This window comes from Leptonotus elevatus, chromosome 19, assembly GCF_054856555.1.
Source record: "Leptonotus elevatus isolate MCC_2025b chromosome 19, RoL_Lele_1.0, whole genome shotgun sequence".
Classification (NCBI taxonomy): Eukaryota; Metazoa; Chordata; class Actinopteri; order Syngnathiformes; family Syngnathidae; genus Leptonotus; species Leptonotus elevatus.
The window spans coordinates 5,548,056-5,573,032 of NC_141257.1; the positions used below are offsets into that span (position 1 = coordinate 5,548,056).

At 41.2% G+C, this 24,977-nt stretch overlaps 1 protein-coding gene across 4 annotated transcripts in view; it reads right to left on the reverse strand.

Moving 5' to 3' along the window:
• trappc9 (trafficking protein particle complex subunit 9) overlaps positions 1–24,977 on the reverse strand; it is a 123,560-nt gene that overhangs the window by 47,587 nt on the left and 50,996 nt on the right. For all 4 annotated transcript variants that reach the window (XM_086063349.1, XM_086063348.1, XM_086063347.1 and 1 more), the window contains 2 exons: positions 12,388–12,530; positions 7,309–7,419 (listed from right to left, as the gene is read on the reverse strand). In XM_086063349.1, coding sequence (XP_085919475.1) covers positions 7,309–7,419; positions 12,388–12,530 — 254 coding nt within the window. The remainder of the gene's footprint in view (positions 1–7,308; positions 7,420–12,387; positions 12,531–24,977) is intronic.

The following is a 24,977-nucleotide window of genomic DNA, read 5'->3' on the forward strand; positions in this document are numbered from 1 at the left end:
TGCAATTATGCCATCTAGTGGCAGAATAATGAACTCAACACAAATCAATATCACATAGTTTTTTACGGTACGGTACATCTTATTAATTTTAACTAAATTTGATCAATTATGAAATTACTGTATCATTGACTAAAAGATGCAGCCATATTTCTATTACTTTAACATTTTTTCCACGTTTATTATACATTTTATTGTACATTTAGAACAGATATAAAATTTGCGAGTTAACTATTAAAGTCATGCGATTAATGATAATTTAAAAAAAATTATCCTCACACCCATATTTTATACATTATATACGTTTTGCTAAACTAATCGGTGAATGAATCAGTAACTGATATTTTTTTCTGCCAAAACTCGGTATGGGCCTAAAAAAAAAAATCCATTATCGGTTGAGCCCTAATCTTTCTCCCGAGAGGTATTTTACGTTTCTACTATGACTGTACGCATGCTCTTGAATAGTGAATAAGAACTGACTGAATCCCCCATCCACACCAATGCAGAACACAAAACGATTTCCAAGCAGGATTTCACAGCAACAGTCGCCGCCGATACGTTAATGCAGCAGGGGAAGAAGCCGTGAGCTCGCACAGTCTGCGTATTCATGTTTTCATGTGGGAAGGTTATTTTTAGCTCACGTGCGAGAGAGCTTAAGGGCGGAGATCCATGGAGGCCTATGCAGAAGGCAGGCGAGAGCGAGCGTCTATTTTTAGACTGCGGCTGACTAGCTGTAACCCTTTGTTTGCGGCGGCCCCACCTCCGCCCCCCCCCCCCCCCCCCCGTCTCACTCAATGTGCTGAGCTCCATCCAAAACAAATCCTCACAGCCAATTACGGAACGCACCGGCGCGTCCAAGGAGGTTACCGCGCAGACAATCTTCTAATGCGGCGTCCGTCATTAAAAGTGAGGGGCGGCAGACTATTACGGAACGCACCGGCGCATCCAAGGAGGTTACCGCGCAGACAATCTTCTAATGCGCCGTCCGTCATTAAAAGTGAGGGGCGGCAGATCATCACAAGGGCTAACAAGAGTGAGCTATTTCTGTTTGTGCTGTTAAAAGCCAGAAGGTTTTTTTTTTTCTGGGGGCGGTGGCGGGGCGGCGGCGGCGGCGGCACGTGCGAGTGTGAGGTGAATGGAGGCGATATCATGCAGGCAGGGCCACAGCTGGATTTCAAGCGGGCATTTTTTTTGTCGTCGTTGTTGAAAATAAACAGTGACAAATACAAGCCTGATCTGCGACTACTGCTCGGGGACGACGGCTTTGCCGTAGGGTAGATCAAATCACAGGTGATTGGCAAAGTTCCTGCTGTGTATCCGTCTTCATGAATATTTAAATTGAATGGAGAACGGAAGCAATTGGCAGAGGCGCGCCACGCGACGCCAAATGACTAGGTGTCAGTAATCTGTGACAAATTGCTCGACTCCGAGACTACAGTGTTCCTCTGATATCGCGAGGGTTATAATAGTTCACGAAAACTATACTAAAACAAAAATAATGTTTCTGTTATTGAAATTTACATAATTAATTACGGAATTTGAGGAGTCAATTTTAGGGTAAACTAACTGGGAGTGACAACAGATTGAAGCCAGCATGCTTTGTATCTAATTTCAAGACTAGAGTGTGTGGTCTAAGCGATTGGACAGGGGTGCAACTATTTTTAACAAGTCGTTTTTTTAATGTGGTCTCTCTGTATCACGGATTTTTCAAAAATCACGGGTGGCTTTGGAATCTATCTCGGTTCTGTAAACACACACACACGCACACACAAAAGAGTGAGAGTGAAAGTACCCTCCTGAAGCTACAGCACATCCTGCAAACCTCATCTCAGCGGCACCAATGGGGGTAACGCACCCCTCCGGGGAAGACATGATCTCAGTCCCCAACATTTTCCACCGAGCAAATATGACAACATTGGGAATTGTGAATCCCTTTCGGCTTTCATCATTATTTTCACAAAACATTGCGCTCCTATAGCCTGTCCTCAGCATGCACAGGTATTTTTCAATTTTATTTGCTTTATTGGACACGACACGGTATATTGTGCATGTAATGAGCATTTCATAAATTTCAATGAGTGTGAGCGAAAGAGATGGGTGGGCAAAGCAAATATCATTGCAGGAGGAGAGCGAGAGAGAGAGAGAAAAAAAAAAAAAGATAGTATTCGTGTCCAACTGGGATTTACTGAAGACGGACAGGATAACTGACTGCAAATACATTATGTGCCTTGCAAGCACAAAAGGGTGAAGGTGGTCACCATGGAAACAAGCTTTGTTTGAAAAGCCCATGCGCTGAGGCGTGGCTGCCCGTGTGTACGGCGATCCGTCAGTGCTAAACGCCAATGAGAAGCGACGCGGAAAGGAGAAAAATGTTGCGGTTAACCTACTACAATAAGTAGATTTACAGGAGGTGGCAATGAGGGGTGGGGACCGGTCAAGTACACAGTATATGGTTATCTTGATGTTTGCTTCAAACGCTTTGTTGTTGGGTTATGATGGTGGATCTTTTATACACACAATTGAAAAATGAAATATATTTCATTCACACGTATTTTGCACTATGAAAGAGGATTAGGGTCAGTGAAGAGAGAAAAAAAAAGGTTGGCAGGATTTTGACTTCAAAGTGAGAATTCTGACTTTATTCTCAGAATTCTGACTTTAAAGTGAGAATTTTGATTTTAATCTCATAATTCTGACTTTAAAGTGAGAATTTTGATTTTAATCTCATAATTCTGATTTTAAAGTGAGAATTTTGATTTTAATCTCATAATTCTGACTTTAAAGTGAGAATTTTGATTTTAATCTCAGAATTCTGACTTTAAAGTGAGAATTCTGACTTTATTCTCAGAATTATAAATTTAAAGTCAGAATTTTGACTTGCTGACTCAATTCATACCTCTACGTCACAAAGTCAGAATTCTCTCTTTAAAGTCAGAATTCTGAGACTAAAATCAGAAATCTGACTTTAAAGTGAGAATTTTGTGATTAATGTCAGAATTCTCCCTTTAAAGTCAGAATTCTGAGAATAAATTGAGAATCCTGCCAACCTTTTTTTCTCTCTCTCTCCACTGGCCCTAAAATCCTCTTCTGTATTGCACAGTTCATGTCTTAAATATAATTTTTGTCATACGTCTAGTGGACCCCCCAGTAGCACTGATGAAAAATTGCAACCCCCTCCAGCATTTTCAGTTGCCTATCCCTGATTTACAGTCACGCTATTATAATTCTTTATATATAAGAAAATGAATTAAACAATTACAATGAATAAATACATTTTAATTGTAGGGGTTAAAGCAGCACTCAAAACAATGGTGGCCAAATATTGTTGAATTATTTGTTATCTGTCTGTTTCACATCGTATAAATGGCAGTTTTTTGTTGTGTTGTCCCATGAAAAAGAAAAGTAAGGTGAGTACACAAACACACACACACACACAAAAATCAACACTAATATTGTTTCACAACCACGAGGGAGTGTCAAAACACACACGTTTTCCTATTGCCGTTTCAATTACAGTTTGTGCCTCAGTGTGTGGACGCAGCTTTGGACTTTGGGGACAAGAAACATCACAGTGCCAAAATGCATTCTGACGTCTCACTTCAACCTCCACCCTCCATCACCATGACAGGCGTCTATCAAAGAGATAAAGGAGCGGTAATAACATCGCACTCGATGACGCGAGGACCTGAAAGTGGCACGCGGTCACACCCTAGACATCCCATGTTGAAATGTTGCCTTCAAAAGCACATCAAAAATGTTATTTTCTGGCCAAAATCACACATTTGTCATCATCGGAAACTTCTTCTTTTTTTCTTTTTTTTTTTACATCCTAACATTCAGCTTGAACACTATCATATCTAATATTTTTCTCTTTTCATACTCTTTCTGTTCCATTTCCATTGAGAATTTTCTCAATGCATGTATAAAATGCATCAAAAGGTTTGAATATCTAAAAATATTGTATGTTTTTGTTTTGAGGGGCGAGGGGGTGGGGTTCTCATGCATACAAATAACCATTCAAGGATGGCACAAAACTGTTGAACAGCAAAACAACATGAAATGTAAAAACCTATTTTATGCATTTTTTTCACAATCAACTCACATTTTTTAAATATAATTTTAAGTCTTATGTTTTTTCTGCATATCATAGTGTAGTATGTGGTAGATGCCACAGATTTACGACATCCGGGTTTCACACATCCGCGTCGTTTCAACACCCGCACCCCCAACCGCGCGTTCCCGCCAATGCAGGGAGTCTCAACTCTCTGAAATTCTTCGGATAATGACACACTCGCACTCGTCAACGCGCACAAATGCGGAAGCGCAAGAACTGGGACGCGGCCCACACGTCGCAAACAGGAAACGGAAACAAAGTTAGTCGGAAGTCCCGCCTCCTCCGCGGCATATACCCAATAGGATTAAGACCCAGTGCAAGGTAACTAAGCAATCTAGTGGTCAATGGTGATATTACAATCAAATTACAAAAGCCAAAATTTGCGTATAATTGAAGCCCATTGAAATGCAATAGGATGAAAATTATTTTCTTTCTAAACCCCCAAAAATTCTACAAAAAAAATTCTCAAGAACAAAACAAAACAATAAAATTGGAAAAAAAATAATGGGGGAAAAAAATCCACAAAGAAGTGAATTTTGTGGATGCCAAACAGAGCATTTAAGGTTTCACGGAAGTAGAGGAAACATTGAGCATCCTGCCAGAAGTGTGTTTGCATTTTGTAAGGTACGGGAAGAAATGGCTGTCAGTCTTTGCTCTAATTCATCCAAAGGTGTTCTATCGGGTTGAGGTCAAGAATCTGTGCAGGCCAGTCAAGTTCATCCACACCAAACTCTCTCATCCATGTCTTCATGGGTCTTGCTTTGTGCATCGTGCGGCTATGCCGTGACCAAACCAAAGTTTTGGAGCTGCAGAAGACATAGTGTTATTTTTATTTTTTTAAACACACTGACGCTGATATGACTGCTTGACTCTCGATATTCACACAATTAAGCACGCGGATGATTGACAGACTCATTTTTCCAGCCTGTCGGGTCTCAAAAGCCTACCTAAGACTCCAGGAAAACATCTTGAGCCTGACATGTCATCATTCATCACCAGGCAGAAGCAAAAATATCAAATGACACGACGGTACGACGTGAAGCGGGAGGGACGCGCGGGGAGGCATGAAGCGACGCGCGGCTCACCAGATGGAAGAACCGTCAGCCTATGGCCTTGTTTCGCTCTGTATGCAAAATCCTAGACCTCAACTAATCTTTTTAGAATGAACTCACGTGTTTGTCAACATTGTCAACACAGATCATCGAGTCGATTACGTTTTCCGAGTTGCGTGCTACGTCCCTGGTTGGATTTGTTTGCTTTGACTTTGAGCAAAAATGTGAGATTCACCTCTCGCATGAATTGAATAAGTTGTTTTCCGAAGCAAATGCAGATGGTTGTAAATGACTTCTGTTGATTCCACACAATAATGTATCTTCTTTCGTAAATGTGACATCAAGAGCGTGAAAATTCTCACGACTAGGTCTTGACTCGGTTAATCGATTATCAAAAGTGTTAATCAAGAAATGTGCTCAACAGTTGTCAAATAATCACTGCGCCTCTACATGTTCCCCCTTTAGACCCATAAAAATAAATGGCTTACATATGATTTGGTGGCATGTACACCATAATTACTTTCTTGAATATGCGCTCGGGCCACTGATGATATCCCTCTGTTGAATGTTTTTACTGAAGGCTTTTACCAATGACAAACGACCAAAGCGACAGGTAACATGTCAGCGATTATTCATTGCCGACAGATGGCCTAATGGAATTTATATGACTCATATAAGCACAATTGATTGGTATCTTTATTTCAATTCGAGACACAACCACTCTCACTGAAAAAAAATGACCACGATATCATTGCAAGCGCTGTTGCATTTGGTTCTATCACTTAAAAGTATTCATTCCTTTCCTTTGATAGAACGCTGACTGTCCATTTCTACCGTCGCCGAGTAATTCCTTTACACAATAACATTCCGCCCCTGTGGGAAGAGGCTTATGAGTCACCGTGCCTGCGCCCGTCCGTTCGCGGGGCCGCACTGGAGAGAAAATACCGACAGTAATCATAATTCGCCAATCTGCCGTGCAAATGACAAGGCTGTGCGAGGGGGGGGGTGCGAGAGACGGGCCGAGGTCATTTACAGAAACGGTGGGATATTTCCGGGTGAAGGAGCACCAAAATATTACGTTGAGACTTTGGTGGAAGTATGGTATGATTGTCGCATGTTTCATTTGAAAGTACAAGTTGGAAGAACTACTTGGACACTGAAAGAAAATTATTTTCCATACTCGAAAACTTGATCAAACTTAGCACACAAGCTCATCCTGGTGAAAATTAAACCTTTTGAAAATTCAGCTACTGAAGCCAGTTTCACTTCATCATAAGCAGATGCGCAAAAAAAGTCTCAAGAACCCATGCATGGAAAGACACGGGAAGTCGGCCATATTGGGGGGAAAATTTGGCAATTTCCAGTTGTCCTAATGTAAAAATCTTGTGCATGTTTCATTTAAGCAACATGAAATTTGGTAATGAATTCTATCATGAGTTGACCCACAAATAACAAGAACCCATGCACAAAAAGGCGCAGGAGGCCAGCCATTTTGGTTTGAAGCAGACGTTTTGGGGGCGAATTTGGCAATTTCCAGTGGTCTGGAGACAAAAATCAGGTGTATATTTCGCTTGGCAACATGAAATTTGGCAAGTATTTCTATTATGAGTAAACCCACAAAAAAAGACTCAAGGACCCATCCCCCGAAAAGACACAGGAAGTCAGCCATTTTGGTCTGAAGCAGTCAATTTGCGGGCAAATATGGCAACTTCCAGTGGTCCTTAGACAAAACCTTGTGTATGTTTCGCAGCGCTTAGCAACATGAAATTTGGTAGGGATGTCTATCATGAGTAGACCCACAAAAATGTCTCAACAACCCATGCCCAAAAAGACACAGGAAGTCGGCCATTTTGGTTTGAAGCGGACATTTCAGGATCATACAGTTTTTTTCCCCATTTGCTATCAAATGTGCACCAAGACAAATGTTAAATTGTGAGAACGTGGATTTTCATAATTGCACCTGAGAGGAACATGGCAGTGAATTTCGATAAATCGCCGAAGAAAGCTCCAACAATTTATTGGTACAAAGTTAGAGCGTGACCAAAAGGGTTAGACTGAAGAGATTCTTAGACACGCCCGATTGCCAAAAATGTTTCATCCACCATATGGCGCACCTCCCAAATTTTGTGAAGGTATTCTTCTTACCTTTGGCACTCGCTGGCATGGAGAACCAGGTCCTGGTTGTTCTTGGCACTGACGGTGAGCTCGTGTTCTGTTGGGTTGAAGATGTCCAGCAGCAGATGACACTGCCTGGTGCTGCGGGAAAGAAATAACCCAAAGTATATATGAATCTTAAGTCATTATCCACAAATATAAGCTAAAAAGTATAGCATCACTGACATTCACGTTGAATTTATATTTGACTTTGAGGTGACGATGCAGGATGAACTTGCACGAACACACGTGAGCTTAATTGGATCTTTATTAAGAGTAGTGTACGCATAACCGACTGGCAAAGAAAAAAAGAAAAAAAATCACTAACACGTGACTGGTAATGAAGCCAACATGAAGTGTCTTATCAATCCTTGTCAAAACATCAAAAAAGGTTTTGACACTTTCATGAGAGCGTGGAGACCTGGTTGGAGCAGGTTATTCTTCAAATCACAGCCTGGCCTGCTATTTTATTAAAGATCATAAGAAGGGTCAAATTTGCGATTGAGATCAAGCGGGAGGAGACGAGACTGGCTTTTAACCGAAGTGGATATTTCCCCTCGCAAGAATGACCGAAGAAAGGGAATCATAGCACAAAATAGAAAAAAACATCAGATAAGACTGTTAAATTTTTTCTTTTGCTCCAAAGTAATTGTGATAACATATTGCCATATTTTAGCAGTGGAAAACCATACCATATAATAATAATAATTTATTCTGAGAAAGAAAGAAAAAAACAATGGTATATCGCAATACAAAAAAATACTATATAATACAATTCTAGTGACCCCACCTAAGGAAACATAACTTCAGCATAAAACGAGGACGATCAATATTTGTATCCTAACTTTCATCTCACTGCATGGAGAATATACAGTACACCATTTCCCATAACACAAGACACGAAAGGACCAGCATTAGCATTAGCATTGTAATGCAAATCATGGTGTCAAAGAAGTAACCGCAAAAGAAAATACAGGTGATAAAAAAAATATATGTGCTTAGTGTAAATTAAACATCCCATTAGCTGGTTTTGCCTGCAGGCCACACGGGAACTCATTCCCAGCCCATTTCCTGTCTCTTCAATCCCAGGGTTAATGGAGGATTACAGTGCATTCACCCAAGTCGCTAATAAACTGCAGCGGCAATTAAAAGAGCATATTTTTTAGGCCTACCTATGTTTCTTTAATTGTCTTGTTGTCTCTGTTGGCAGACGTGATTAACAGGTTGAGTGGGGCGAGCTACTGATTTATAGGCCGGGCCAGTAAGCTGGGCCAATCAATCAGAGCCACCCGATAAGAAACACAGACTCATTGCTCTTGCACTGTCCAGCCCAGATCAAGATGCCAGACAGACAATGTGGATTTCTCGATGGTAGTTTAGCTGGAAAAGACCCAATAGCGTGAGCCTAAAATAACTTTCGGCAATGGTTCGACGCATGCTGTGGCTCTACTTGTGAACTCCTCACGCAGCATAACCTCCTTATTAAGCATTCACCTGAGCTATCAAAGAGGGCACACAAGATTCGAGGTGGATAAATGATTCAAAACTGCCAATAGGGTCTTCCATTTTGACATCCGTGAAATGTTTAAATCCTCATGAACGTATATATATATATATATATATATATATATATAGTGTATATCAGAAAAATATACGGAAAAATGGGATATATAATGCATCAGCACTGCTGTGTGCCTGAGTTCTATACATAAGGAAAAATTATATTTCAAGCACACAGCCGTGCCTGTAGAAGACGACCTTTACTCGTGATTATTTCAGGTACAGCAGCAAGTGTGTCAGAGGGGAAAGAAGAAGAAAGTTAATGAATGCCACTGTCTATTTCACACATTTCTGCTAATAAATTGAACCAGGGGGCTCAACATATTTGCCGATATTGTGAAGAAGAGGATACTATGAAATGCCTCCAAAGCTCGTGGCAACCATTCAATTCCAACAGATGCTGTAAATACAGAAAGCTTAGGTCAGATCTTAAATCTAAAATAAGGACAACATGTGGAAGTGGGCGGGCTGCGAGGTGGCGGTAGGTGGATAACAAAAAGACAAAAACTATGAGAGTGATCAATGATTCTGGGCCACCACTGGAGTCTGGAAGTGCTGATGTTGCTGCAGTTGGAAAAGTGTCCAACTCCACACAAAAAAAAAAAAGATTTTTTTTTTTTGCATTCTATCTAACCAACTGACCTAAAAGAATTGTGGAAGTGGATAAAAACTTTTGGAAAACATGTCTCAAAGCGTAGGTTTTTTGTGTGTGTGTGTGCCGCATGGAGCAACCACAGCATAATGTGCTATGTTAACTAGCTAAGGTATAAATAACCCAACAAGCAACAATTAGTCACGACTAACAATATTCTGTCACTGTTAAATATAGGTTGATGTCGCTATTTCACTGGTGATAATCTCACTTCTGCCCCCCCACCACCCCTACCCCCGCTAATTATGGCTAGCTATATTTTCATATTTTGTTGTGAGCATGCTATTCGTCTAATTTTTTGGTTAATATATTTCCACACGCTTATAGCCACAGAATCGTAAAGTGTCATGGAATTGATGCGCATTGTAGCCCACAACCTCTCTATAAATTCTATACTTTTCAGTTAAGTCCACATGTGTGGGTGTCATTTTAACTAATTATTGACCAATCTTTAAGTGTTGAAAATGGTTTACTCTCTTTGATGATGTAATGTTAATGGTTGAATAAATATGCTGTTTTTGGTGTCTCCTGAAAAGTGACGACTTTGGAAGTTCATTGATTTTGGCCCGACTCGAGCGATATCTAACCACGGCAAGGCAAAAATGAACTGTAGCACTTGGTGGAAATAATCAATGCAATCTATTAAAATTACAGGATATCCATCAGCTGTTGGCGACAGAACAACAAATGTTACCAACCTCCAACGAATCCCAAGAGAGAGTTTTTTCCTCCCCACATTGGATAAAGGCATTTTATTCCCAGGGCACAAAACCTACCGAGTGAAAGCCTTTTTCTTTTCTTTTTTAAACATGTCCCCCTTCAAGTATGGATCACTGCGCATTTCACACATGCTGTTTCACTGCCACTTCGTTGACCAAATCTGACACCTTTTATACGGCCTAAGCCCCCGAAGAGCGAGTCGGAGTAAAATAACAAAATGGTGTCACTCCCAGCACTGGGAAAGGTCGAAGAGGAGGCCTGCAGCGGGGTTGGAGAAAACTGCTGTTTAAATGATATTGTAGTCGCTAAATGGAATTTATGGGCACATGTTTTTATGTATTAAAAAAAAAAAAAAAAAAAAGAGTCCCCGGGAACAAAAAGTCAAATGTGCTGACTAAATGTTGACGTGAGAAAAGTAGGTGAGACGAAGAGAGAGCTCTGTGGGTGGAAAGAGATAGCGTAAGCATAAAATACGACGTGTGAAAGTGCCGACTGAGCAAAAGGAGCAACACCAATTCTAAGTAGTTTGGGGTGACAAAATTGATGACAATGATCATTGAGAAAAACTGTACAGTAAGGTAAAAACTATTAGTCCAAAATACTAAAACATCATAAAGAAAGGGCGACATTGTAATGCTGTCTTTTGGCGTCATTTCGGGTATTCTGTCCTTTTTACATTGTACCAACGAGGACGTTATATAAGTTGAGATGAAAGTCAAAAGTAGAGTTCAAAAGTAGCTGCGGACTGAGGGAAAACGGGAAAAGGTAACGTGATGGGTAGACACTAAGATGAAAGTGGTGACAGACTGAAAGGAAAGGTGAACGGGGGGGGGGGGGGGGAAGCTGGGGCTACAATCCAAGTGAAAGGGTCGTTATATGTGAGAAAAAGAAAAGATAAAAGAAAGTGCAATGCTGGCGCAAAGTCATAAATGGGATATGCAAAAATGTTAGCGACTCGTCATCGCAGTTTATTAGCAGAGGGGAGACAAGTCCACAACATGTCGCTGCATTTTTAAGTTAAGTTAACAAGTTAATATGGTGTGCAATATTTGCATGCTAGCCTCGTGCATTCTGTAACATAATGTGCTCAACCAAGCAATATTCACATTTCCAGTTCAAGTCATATGCATAGTATTTATAAAAAGGTATGCCATCTACCAACCGACTTGGTTTATAAATGTACTACACATTTTTAATACATTTATACCTAAAACTACTAACTAGCCCTTGAGTTTTTTTTTTTGTTGCTACATTTATACTTGAATATGTCATTTTTACATTGAGTGTAAAAAACAACAACAATGTAACCACCATTAGTGTTGTTCAAAATCCTTCCACCAAGCAAAAGCACGCCATTTCCTCTATTTGACGTTTTACTAATGTGCCAAAGACTGCATTATTGGATTATGCAAATGAGCCTCCCCCCTGGCAGGAAGCCTCACACGCATTTAAAGACTCTTCATTTTGACACATTTCAAATATTTTCAGCTTCAAGTCATCAGATCAGGCAGATAAGGCTCGCCGAGATACCGCAACGGTACGGGGGTGACAGCACAGCCGGTTGAGCAGCATATCTCTATCAGCGCTGACCCCGAGATGGATGGTGCAACGCTGTGGGTAATATTACAGCTAATGGTTCATCTCAAGCGGCTATTACGTTGCGACGGTCGCCCGTCGACAACCCCCCGCCCCCGACCCCTCCCCGGGCTTTGGAGTGAGTGGATTGGAGGAGATGAAAAGTCAAGCCAGACGGCATGGAATGTGTATGCATTCGAGGAGAAATACACAGAATCTAACAGAGTGTACAAGACGGATTTGAGTGAACAAGAGATAAGAGTCAATTAAATTTCGATTCAGGTCTGCCGCTTTCTGACCAGTCTGCAAAATTAACACTTCAGAAAAATCCCCTGCTATTCACGTGGGATCGGGACAGATCCTCCAACTCGAAATAAATGATTTTATTCAGTACAATACAAAATGCGTTTTTGCGGACAAAAGTAAATGAAGAGATACGTTTGAGAGAGAAAATTGTTCTCTTAATGCACAATGTATAACCGAAAATGTACGGAACCGTTATCCGGTTTTTTTTTGTAGGCGAGCATGTATTGAAACAGCAATTCTCATCGCCATAATGTTACCTGGTAGCGGGGAGCGTGCTAACTCTGGTGAAGAACAAAGATGGTTCGACATCGACGTGGACTCCGACACACAGCTCCCGGTAGTAACCCTCCACTTTGCCAGCTCCACCGGAATACTTGAAGTTGAGGACTGCCTCTAAAGTCTGCAAAAACAGAACATGAACGTGAGAAATGTGCCAAAAATAATAGACAGTGACTGTTTCAAAGAATATCAGCATGGAGGGACTTCGTGAAATTGAGGTCAGATACGAGGCGGCGTGTTATCTTGCCATTCCGTCAGCCCAACTGGTGCTAGTTTTTAAGACCGATGCATCAAAAGTCATTACTGTGAAAATAATAAATGCGCCGCAGCAGAGCTATTGTGCTGTGTAATGAAACGGAAGTAGGCTATTACGGCGAGAACGCCTTGAGCGGAGAGGCCGGCGGCATGATTGGTGTCTCAAAGCCAGGATTTGGAATCAACATGTGGCTTCCTAAATTGTGAGGAGAGGATTTGGGCGGGAATTGCTGGCTTTGCTCCACTGTGAACACGCTGCCGTCCTCTGCGGGACGAAGGAACAGCTGAGACGCAGCCAAGTGGGCAAATGATCGGGAAATTAAAAGTGGCAGTTTATGGCGACTGGCGAGGGAGCGCAAGCTGACTCAGGGAATGGGCTGAAGTGTGGCAAAAAGGAGCATCGAAGGTTCTGCTTTTCTTCCCCCAGAGCGTACATCATCCCTGCAAATACTGCTGATTAAGGCACCAGGAAAGAAAATGTCCCCTGAATCCCTCGCTTGTTTATGAACGTGGAATCTACCTAATCTATCCATGCATCCGCGTGCCAAGCAGCAGTCGAGATTTGCGTTCATGTACTCATGCATTAAGGGCCTGGTCTGGTGAGTGACGTGGGTGTCAGCGAATCAAAAAGGAGAGATTGGCTCAGTGTTAGCCAGCCATTGTAAGGCTTTAAACAAGTTTTTCTCAGCGGAAGGTGGCCACTGATTTGAACAGAGAGACCGGAAGACATACAGAAAGGCATAGAAGTGGATGTCCTTAAAAATCTTCATGGACCAAACATCCAATGTGACTTTCATTTACTTATTTTCATGAAAGCAAGTCTCATATGTGTTGTAAAGACACAAAAGATGGAAATCTATATGTCTCTCTAAACTTTAGCCCGTCACATTGATAACCTCCTCGCATTTTCCTGAGTTACCGTCGAGACCAATTTCATAACTTACTTTTGTCAATGTGTTCAAGTGCAATGCATTTGAGGTGAAATATCCATGGCATATTTACAGCGTGCCAACCCCCTTGCAATGAATCTCTAACAATTCCCTTGGCTTGGCTGTTTCCGGGCCAAAAGTTCTATTTGCAGTCACAAAAAGCTAGCAAAGCTGAACTCAACCGATGGCTTCTATCAAAAACCACAAAGACTGCCGCGCAGCCGGAGTCACATAATCTGTTGCTGAAATCTTTAATAACAATTGCAGAACTACATTTGAACACTATTTGCACAGTAGCAGAGAAAACTGGCTGCGCCGATAACGGGCTGCAAATATTTCATGGGGTGAAACAGAAAGTGTTTGTCAACTTGACACCACTGTCTCTGCCAATGTTTTCCCCGATACTTTTTCAACAATTTATTGAGAATTCTAGCACAGTGAATGTAAGTAGAGTATAATTTGCAGGCAGCAGGCGGCGGTGCTGCCTGTATGGCACTAATGGCCTCAGCATGAGTCTCCGGAGGAGACGCGATTGTCTCAGAGACGCTGGCAAACACCGATTCCCATATCCCTTTTACCGGCTGCAACAGACTTATAGTTCCTCATCTGTTCAGACCTTCTCCCCGCTCGCTCACTCGCTGTCAGCTCTCCAGCTCTTTTTCAATCACACCAAGACTGAGAAATGCCCCCACGGTAATAAGCTGACGGTGCCAGAAGTGAGCACGTGTCGCAGGGCGAAGCCAAATCAAACCACGTACACAGGTCAAAGAGATTAGGCTAACAGTTTGTTTGGCGCAGTGCCCTCAATTAAAAGTTTTTTTTTTTTTTTTTTTTTTACTACAACTACGTATCTCGTTCCCGATTTGCTATCAGTATGATCCTTCAAATACAAAATATTATGCTGTAATCCCTCTCTATTGTCGAGGGATATAGACTGAGATCTGCCATGAATAGCAAAAAACTGATTAATAGATACCCCCTAAAGATTTTTTGAATTGACCTTAGTAACAGCTTAAACTGTAAATATGCCACAAAGTATATCCCAAAACACAATCACTTTAAGATGATCTTACAATCATCTTATTTTCCTTACACACAACGAAGACTTTCAAGACTTTTAGCTCCTCCCCGACATACAAAGCTTGTCACAACTTTACGCATATTGCCAAAAGGGATGCAACGATAACAGCAATATCGCAATATTAAAATTGATAACGTCGTCGTCATGTCACAGTATTGAAAGCAGTACATCGGGTAAAAAGGCGAGGTTGTGCAGTTCCAGCACCCTTTGGAGGTTACTTAAGTAGTGCAGTTTAATTTTAATTTGGCCACCTACATTTAAAGCCCACGCTAAAAGCCAGATGAAGGGGAACGCAACGCGTTTGAGTTCCTCCACAAATTGGCTCGATTCACAAAGTGTGCGTGCATGAGCAAGTGACTCAATATTAAGTTTTATCAATGATTGTAAGTAATTTATGTACATTGAGATTCATGCAAACTGTACCATATGAACTGTATGTACAACTATCAGCTAATAAAGAAAACCTTATCTGATTATTGCTCACATGGACAAAACTATGTTCTAATCCGACATTCTGTGGTAATTATCACTCCCATAAATCCGACATACCAGCAAATATTTATAATATTAAACATCACCATAAAAAAACATGACTTTTTGCCCATTTCAGCTGAGCACATATTGTGATAATTATCATATCATGACGTTTGGATATTGTTACATCTCTATTTGACTTTGGAATGACATTTTAGTATGAACCTTAAATGCACTATGACCTTGATTTGACCTCATGCTCAACTGTTCGACGTTTTAGTACTTTTTGCACAACTTGCTCTTCTCAAACAAGGAACTGGACAGCAAAATTCAGATGTTTACCAAAATTGTCCACTTCAATGCCTTTCTGTGACTCTTTCAGTCCCTGTGTCTTAGTTTCAACCTGCTGATGACATTGTGACAGATTATTATTATTATTTTTTATTTTTTTGAAACTTCACATTGGGAAGGTACTGTTGATCAATTGTAAGCATTTTTATTTCAAAATATCAACAGCATATCTGAAATACCAATTCTAAATGAACCAGGAAATGTGTTGGTCGAGTCATGGATCAGTCATTTGTTCTGAGTTTTGCAGCAAGTTGTGCAAAATGTACTGAAAATGGACCAGTTGTGCTGCTGCTGTGCATTCGTTGACTGTTTAGAGAAGGTCAAATTGAGTTCAGCTTTAAAGGTTATAGGGTATTTATTGTAGGTTGATTCTACAATTTTACCCAAGAGCCCAATATCCATACATTTTTGTGAGTAGGGTAATTCCTTGACTCCAATTACAAAACCACATAGCACCTACTTAGCAATTACGAAGCCGTTGAATTGAGACCTCTGAACCCATCACCGTGACAACACCTATCGACATTCAACGGAAATATCGAATTTGTATTCTTGAACTTAACTGTCCTTCCACAACACTCCACTGCTAACACCGCATTCTGTTGCAGAGGCAGCAAAGTTTAATTGGCAATGAAAAGTACAGCATTAAGTTGGTAAAAAACTTAACACCTCAGCAACATGTTATCTAGGGCCAGCAGAGCTCGACTCCATTACGCCATATAATGCTCGTAAAAAAGCCATACTAAGTACAGCCGTAATCACTGTATGTGGGAAGTTTGAGAGAGTGAGCGCTTGCCAAATTGGCCGTCAAAATAAAAAAGCGAGCTTGATCTTTGCTTGCGGAGCGCCGCCATACATCACCAGCATCCATAAATACCGGCGACTTCTCAGGGACTGTTCTGATTTAAGAGGGCCTGACACGAAAAATGACAAGTGTGTCGTGGGTTTAAGTAGTCCACAATTCCAATTTGTCTTGCCCGAGGAGGTAAAAAGACCGTCTGGTAGGAATCAGTGTAATGGTGAAATGGAAAACAACATCTGTGACGGTATTTGGGTGTGTTTGACGATGCCAAAAATACACTCCGTGTTAGCTTTGGAGGAACACGTGCTGCCTCCTTATCTCTCTTGTAGTACGATTGTAGGTTCCCTCGTTAACACACAAGCTAATGGCGATAACTACTTGCCAACAGCCTTATTTCCCACATGTTGATAAGGCAAAGAATCACCCTTATCTTAATGCAAACAGCCAAATTAGAATTGGTCCTAAGCCTCAATTTGCTGTCCATTACTCTATCAATTCCGCTTTTTTATTTTTTTCAAGGTCTACGTCCAACATGTTCCTTTTTCTCCCCCTTCTTGTGAACGTTGTGGTGTGTTTTGATGAGGTGATGCAAGAGCAGACTGTGCACCTAATTGCCCTTAAAATAAAGCCGAACCCTGCTTTTGGATGCATCTGCTCAGTAGCAAGAAAGCAAGCCACCAGCCAGGAGATATATTCAGTCATGTGGCGGCGCTGGCCCCGGTGGAAAACTTGAGCGATGACTTGAGGGCATCCGCATGCAATATAGCTATCTGGAGTACTGCTGGGACCGCATCTCTTGTGTGCACCGGGTGTCAATCACTGAACCAATCAGTTCACCCCCCAGGATGCTTACTTGAGATACAACAGTGTGAAGTTTAGAAGAAAACATCCTGTTGATAGCATTCTGTTGCCCCGTGTGGAAGAGGCAACGTTTTCGACGAGCAGATTACCCCATTTCATGCCGTTCATTTGAAATCCATCCCTGAAAAAGACGACTGTGAATTTCTACGGTCTGCCGGACAGCTTTATGGCTTCAAGAACACATTAGAAATAACCGTGTACTGTATACGCCCCCCTCCAATAATATTGAAACTGTAAAACTGACTCCTTATTGTAAAGTGAAAGTGTCTGGGTTTCATTACAAAGTACATTGAACCCCCTCCCTACACTTTTGTCGAACTTGCCCTTGCGAACGCCCCTAATATTTTGGGTTTTTCTGTGCTTTCTGTTGCCAAAGATCTAATAAGGTTTTATTCCGGTTTATACTGTGCCCCTTAATTACAGGAGCAGAGGTTGAGCCTCATTTTTCCCTCCCCCTTCCTTTTGTTTAAAAATGTTCATCAAAGAAACTTCAAGAACTGATAGCGACCAGTCAGGTCTCCCTCTGTTGGTCATTGCTATTTTTATGTTTATTGGATGGATTATGAAAGTAAAGACAAATTCAATTTGCGTTTTATATACTTGGCCAATAAAGATGATTCTGAAAAGAAAGTAGCAAGTAAGTTGGGCAGTATAAATAAAGATGACTTGACATCTTGACAGCTGCAAGATCTTCGCATGTAATGGAGGAGCCAAGTTTAGCATGGCTTGCTAGTGGATGTTATGGAGAGTCTTCTTTGCTGTGTTGAGTGGCTATTAACTCATTCACTCCCAGTCATTTTCACTGAAGCAACCCCCTTCGCAAGGACCACAGAATATTGTGTTCTATTGCTATAAAAACATGGAGCCTACCAAAAGAAAGATTAGAGTATATTTGTATCTGTTTGGCAGCAATTAGCATTAGAATATAGCTAAGTTTCATCATTATTCACAAACCTGTTGAAAACACTGGGAGAAGGAGCTTGTTGCAAGATGGCCCTGGTTGATCTCTTATACTCTGCTGCCACCTGCTGGCCATTTTTGTAATTACTACCATTGCTCTAAGCGACCTCTGCAGGTCAGAGGCTGCATCAAAGAAATTATGCAGTTAAATCTAGAAAAATAAACCTTACAACGGGTGGTGATTTAATAAACGTGTTAAGCACTGTAATGCTGGCTTCTAAAGTTTCAGTCTACACAAAGAAAAAAGCCTTTGGGGTCTTCTGATACCCACTCTAAAACTGCTGACCCGAAAATTTTCGCACTTAAAGATATAGCTTGAAAATGAAAGTTGTTTTGAAGTACCCCTCGACACGCAAGCAAGCACAGCCTCTATTCATGTGTGATTCAAGGCAAACATCGTACCCTTAGGGGGCCTCAAACAAGGAATTTAGGTGTCACTCCATTAACCAGCATGCACCACAACAGTGAAAGTGGAATAGAAAGTACAGATGTCAGTAAAAAAATAACAATCTACAGTACTTGCAGTCATGAAGTATTTGCACTTTGTTACGTCTTACCACTAGAGTTAGCACAAATGGAGCTGAAAGCCAGAGAGTCCAAAAGCTTGAAATGAAGACGAATTACATCTCTACACACCAGCAAACATTTGCGCCAGACTTTTTTTTTTTTTCATTCCTACAAACTGTGTATTATACTTTGCCGTCTACACAAGCACGCAGACATCACCAACAATTACCTGTCAAGTAAGAAAGCAAGTGGAATGGATGGCGCAGCATGGTGGCATCCAAATATCCTGTTCTGGGTGACTGCAACACGGTCGGACAGTGATGCAGTCATGGAGGGCGGCGGCATATGGAAGCACGCTCGGCCAGGCTGACTGGATTTCACACATGACTTCAAATGCTTGACTCTCTATTAATTACATGCCGGCAGGCTTGCATACGGCTGCTGCCGGCACGCACAGCTAGAGGAGTCAACAAAGCAAACTTTATTATGATTCATGATGGAGTTGATTCAGTACCCATACAGCGCGTGCAGAACAATGGATCTTAAAGGGGGAAAAAAAAGTTATGCTATTTGTGGATCTGTGACCTCATCCCAACATTATAGTATCAATCCAGAAAAAAAGAGTGAATACAAAATGAGTACACATACCTAAGATTTTACTTTATTTCCAAAAGACTAGAATTAGAATAGGAAATTTAAGTCCAAACAATGTTTATGTAACTAATTTGGGGAATTTTAATTGAATTAATTACTAAATTAATCCTACCCCCAACCTGACAAAAAGAGTTTACTCATTTAAAATAAAACGACATGGTTACATCATCTTTGCAATCTTTTCCAAAGGTCTTAGAGCCATGAGTAATGCAACAAATTGGAACATGAAATTAATCTGTACGCAATTTACCTTACCATCGTTACAGCGATCCATTTTACAAAAACAGGCTTACTGAAATGTATCTAACATGACTAGTTTTACTTATCGTGTAAATAACATCCATAATTTCAAACATGAGGTTGTATGATGCCATATGACCATATTTGGACATACATGACAGCGACGAGATAAATCTCAACAAATTTTAATATTGTGGAAAACATTGATGTCAGTAGTTCAATTCAAAAGGTGGAACACATAATGCATATTAAAACCACTACAAACGGAATCAAATATTTAATGATTTATTTATATGTACAACAAAAGTCCACCTTTAATAACATTTGGTAAGGAAACTGCTCTTGGTATTAAGCAACATTCATTCAGTGATTAAAAAACACCATGACCTCATAAAAATTGAATATGTGCAATACTTAATCGGCCCATGTTACTAACTCAAGTACAAACACACAAAATTTGAATGGGATCCAAATAAAACTGACCACCAACATCCTCCAGTGCGAGGAAACGACTTTTGATTTGGATAATTAACTGCAACAGCAAAACAATCACTTTAAATGCTGCTTGAACAAGGCTGCCACTCGGATCAAACTGACTTCTCCAATAACACAACAGTTGCACTCTCGACTGGTTTGTTGAGGAGTTGCACCTCCTGAATAAATAGTTCTGCACCCTTGAAGGAATTGTTTGTGTTACACATATGATCATTTCAAAAAGATGTTTAAATCTGTCTCGCTAAGAGTGGCCTGTTGTGCAATACAAAAGGTTAGGCATTACAGAAGCCGCGGCAGGTCAACGGGTGCAAATGTGTGCCGCCCGCTTTTTTTCCTCCGTGTTTACGAGGACAGATAAAAATTTAGTAGCTGTGTGCTTAAGAGGGAATGTGCAGTCGGTATGTTGAAGGTGAGCAGATGAAAACAAGTGCAGTAAAAGTTGTAGTAAACCAGTGGTTCTAAAACTGAGCTCTGGGAACCCCAGAGGGTCCGTGAGCCAAAGCTTGGGGGTCTGCAAATGCATCACCACAAAAGCTGTATGAATGTTTGTTTGTTTTTCAAAGAGCAAAAAGTGTATTATTACAGAACTATAACACTATTTTTTTTCTACATGAAACACTTTTGAGTCCTATAAAATGCACTTCCTTTACTTTAGTTGTTAATGGGAATATAAGTGTGTCCTTGGTCAAAAAGTTTTAAAACGCAGTGGTAAACCAATAAAATGACAAAAACAGAAAGGATAGGCTGTGCTAAATGAAGAGGGATTGAAGACAAATACTTTAAACTACTCATAGTATGAAATGGCGGAGACTTCCAGCCGAGCTAATAACGAGACAACAAGGAGCAAGTTTAAGACAAGACAATGAGCGGGGGAACAAAAGGGTCCATGATAGCCGTCAGGTGCAACGAACGAGACACACGGCGCCAAACGGAGGCACGCCAACACATAAAACAAGATGTTATTGGCTTCCTACAGGTGCAGGTACGATGAAAAAACGAGATGTCCAGAAACAAAAACTCTCCAACTGGAAATATCCCAATTCCTAACAGGACTGTAACTTTGGTCTTGCCAGGATGAAACCTCCCCCCCCCGCCAACCGCCCCCCACCCTGCGAGTACGCTTTATGAATTTGATGGAAAATGCTTCTCTGACTCTCCGCCAATGCGGTTAGGACAAAGCGAGCCAACAGGTTTGCTGACTCACCGAGGAAATCAAGTGCACCATTTTTGGAATCCGCTCAAAGATTTAGCAACTCTTCCTTTTATTGTATCACGAAAGGTTTCATTTGACAATCGAAGTGGAAGTGCGACTCCTGCAGGAAGCCACTCCAGATTTGCAGTCAAAAGAAAATGCAGTGGAGTGATTAATACACCGCAATTATCATCAAGTGGAATAACGAAAAATGAAAAGAGGCCTATAATTAAGTACGTTGTCAAACAACGACTCGGGATACAAGAGAGCAAATTGTTGGACGAGGCATGAAAGCTAACGCGGTTTCCGTAAAACGCGTCACGTGGAGCGAGCGTCTTGTGACAAGCTGAAGTCTGCCAACGTCCCGATCCCCCCCCAGAGGGATTCCATAATCAGAAGCTTCTCGGTGATGGGTTCCTCGCACCTCGCGTCTCATACGTCCTCTCGTTTTAACTCACTCATGGCCTGTCGTCGTTTATCGCCGCCGCGTGACGTGATGTGCTTTATGTTGAGGCAACCTCGTCTTACAGGCTGCAGCGTACTGATAAAGTGGTGAAGGGAGAAGCGGCACGGATGGCGTTTGACGCCTTCCTTTTGACGCCTTCAAACACACCCAAGGATATCAATTCATCCTTTTTTTCTACAGTGCTTGTCCCGGAAGGTTTGAGGAGCCAACCAAGGACTGGTTGCCAATCAAAACCATTCACGTTGAGGAACAGTTTAAAGCAGTGGTGGGCAAACTCGGACCCTTGAGGGCCGGAGTCCTGCAGATTTGGGATGTTTCCCTGCTCCAACGCAGCTGGTTCCAATCAACAGGATCGTTATCAGGCTTATGCAGAGCTTGCTGATGAATTGATCATATATCAGCTGTGTTGGAGAAGGGAAACATCCTAAACCTGCAGGAAACTACTTGGCTCTCAGTTGACATATTTCCTTGACACCAATTTTAGAAAATATTTTGTGGTGCTTTAAAAAATAAAATAAAAAAAAGTCACAAATGCAAAAGTTGATATTTTCAGCTACTTAACATGTGAGTAGGAGATTTTTTTTAATAATGAACCATAAATATGTGGGGAAGTACTGTTCATTATCAAAGCAAGAACAAGATAATTTGCATTCCGGCTAAAAAAACGTCACTTGTTGAACAAAAAGCTCCTTGGCAGAGGTAATAAAGTGGCTTATGGGAATCATAGCGCCGAGCGTGTGGAAGCCACGACCCCGCCGATGATGACGACGCCTTTCAATTAGTCTCAATTACCCCGACTCGCATTTCCGGGCAAAGCGCGGGCCCGCTCGGCAGCAGTAAACTTTCCAAGACCTGACGGCGAGGGCTAAAAATAGCCGCGGTTTGACAGATTGCCGCGCGCTGCGCCGAGCTCGCCGCCACAAGAGGATGGATGGTTTATTTAGTCCCTGTGTTGTCCCCCCAAGGCGTCGGTGGAGACAGTTGTGTTAAATAAGGCCAAATCTTTCACTGAAGGAGGCGTTTGTCAGCAACTTGGGATGGAGAAGGACAGCGAGGCGGTAGCATAATATAGAACCACACTGAGGAACTCTGATAAGGCTTTAAAACTTTTTGCAATGCTTCATGTCTTTTCTGGGGGGGGGGGTTGTCTCGATGGTAGCGAGCGCACAGTTGCTGCAAAGCAATTTCATAAATAATGCGAAATCATTGAGCCCATTCACAACCTGTGGAGTGTTTTTTTGTTTTTTTTCCCCTGTGCAATTGCTTTCTTTTTTTCGCTGGACCGTGTCCACAATGTCTCTACATGATTCGTGAAACAACAGCTGCATTGCAAAAGCACCCTCAAAATCCTAATCACGGGATGAAGCAACAACAACAGATCTTCTTCTTTGGTTTTGAAATGTTGTTCCATTTTAAGATCAATTTAAGTGTTAGGGGTGTCCAGTGAGCAACTGACATTTTTTGATGGCAGGTAGGTATTCTTTAAAAGAGGGGCAAATATATATTTTAATGGCACAACCTTTTGTCTAGTTGTATCAGATCAGGTCTTATTTTGCTAATAACAAAATTATACATCTGGTTGAAACTTGATCTCATAGCAGTATCCTGTATTGATTTCACTGCTGATAAATGTTTAAACATTGTTTGTTGTCTCCCTACACCCACTGAGGGATTTGGTCTGTTGTTTGAGGGCCAAATTTAAGACCAATTCTATGAAATTTAACAATTCTTATTCAATTAATATGAGTATGAGAACTGGGAAAAATTAACTATGCTAGTTCAGAATGCAATGCTTAGGGTTCTGCTCACTCCCATACTGGTAATGCTAAATTGCAAAACACAAATGACTAATTCTTCACAAACACTGAAAAGCAGATTTAAGGATTAAGTGTTACTTATTAAAAGCATGATTAAAGCCTTGAAACTGTGCCTAAAGGGGTCATGTGTTTGAAATTTTAAAAGGAATATAAGAGCTCAAGTGATACACGGATTTATTTTTCCAGGAAAAAAAATGTGGCGAATTCTGCGGGAAATGATCCAAAAATCACGTAGTAGTATTTACAACAAATAATGTATCTTTGGTTCCTCTAACTATGCCAGCAATGCATAGTGACAAACAGAACAATTAAAAGTTCTTCCAATTGATGGCAGAAGGTACGTTTAACCTGTGTATCCACCTGTTCCAATTCATATCACCAAATAATAGATTACAGATAAGGATTTTGATTTCCAAATAAAAATTCTGATAGTTATTCCCCCATTATTCAAATAATGACTCGCTACTCAATGACTCACCTATTTGTGATTTTTTATTTTATTTTTATTTATTTATTTTTTTAAGTATAATGCTTCAGCGCCATCTTGAAGCATCTCAGAGCCAAGGAACTAGGTTGATGTGAGGGAAAAAGCTTCATTTAAAAAAGGTCTCTGCCACATCTAAGATAAAAGTAGTGATTTGCCTCCACCTTGAGGCATCTAAATACATTTATAAACCTTTTGGTGGAGGAGTGTGCATCAATTACAAACAGATTTTAATTATTAATGACATGGTCTGGGGCCCCAATCTGACGTCGGGCCGAAACCTCATAAGTCACAATTTGCTAAGTTTCGTATGTTTTCAAAATTGCTCAGTTCACATGTATGGGTGTCATTTTTTTTACAAATTATTAATGAATATTAAGAGTCTCTTAAAAAAAGTGACGATTTTGGAGGTACAAGGTTCCGGCCCGACGCCTGCGATATGTGCCTTGGCTCAATAAAAGGAAGCGCTGCTCTACGGTGTAAGCAAGCGACAAGTAAGACGTGAGCTATATTGGGGAGAAAAAGCAATATAAAAGGGATTGAAAATGTGGAAGCCGTCACTAAGCTACATACTGTATGAGCAGCCAGAGAGGAAAGTGCCACCTTGAAAAGCAGAAGCTCTTTCAAAGTCAAAACTACACCTGATGATGACGATAAGCAAGCCAAAGGACGGGGGGTGGGGGTGGGGGTGGGGGTGGTGGGGTTAATCCTGAGCCAAGAAAGAAAACGTCATTTGCTCGCTAAGATGGAGGATCACATTTGGGCAGACAGCTGTGGCAGTTATAAATATCGGTATCACAAGCTGGGATCGGGGAGCTGAAGCGCCGTCTGCGGCACTCGCCGGCTAAAAATAGCACTCGGGCTGGCTGGAAGGCAGGCGGGGGGACGAAGACGTCCCTCCCTCCTTTTTTTTTTTTTTTTTCTTCACACAATGTGATTAGCGCTAAAGAAGCTCTGCCCAACACAACCCATAGGACACGTGTCGTATTCAGATCCCATG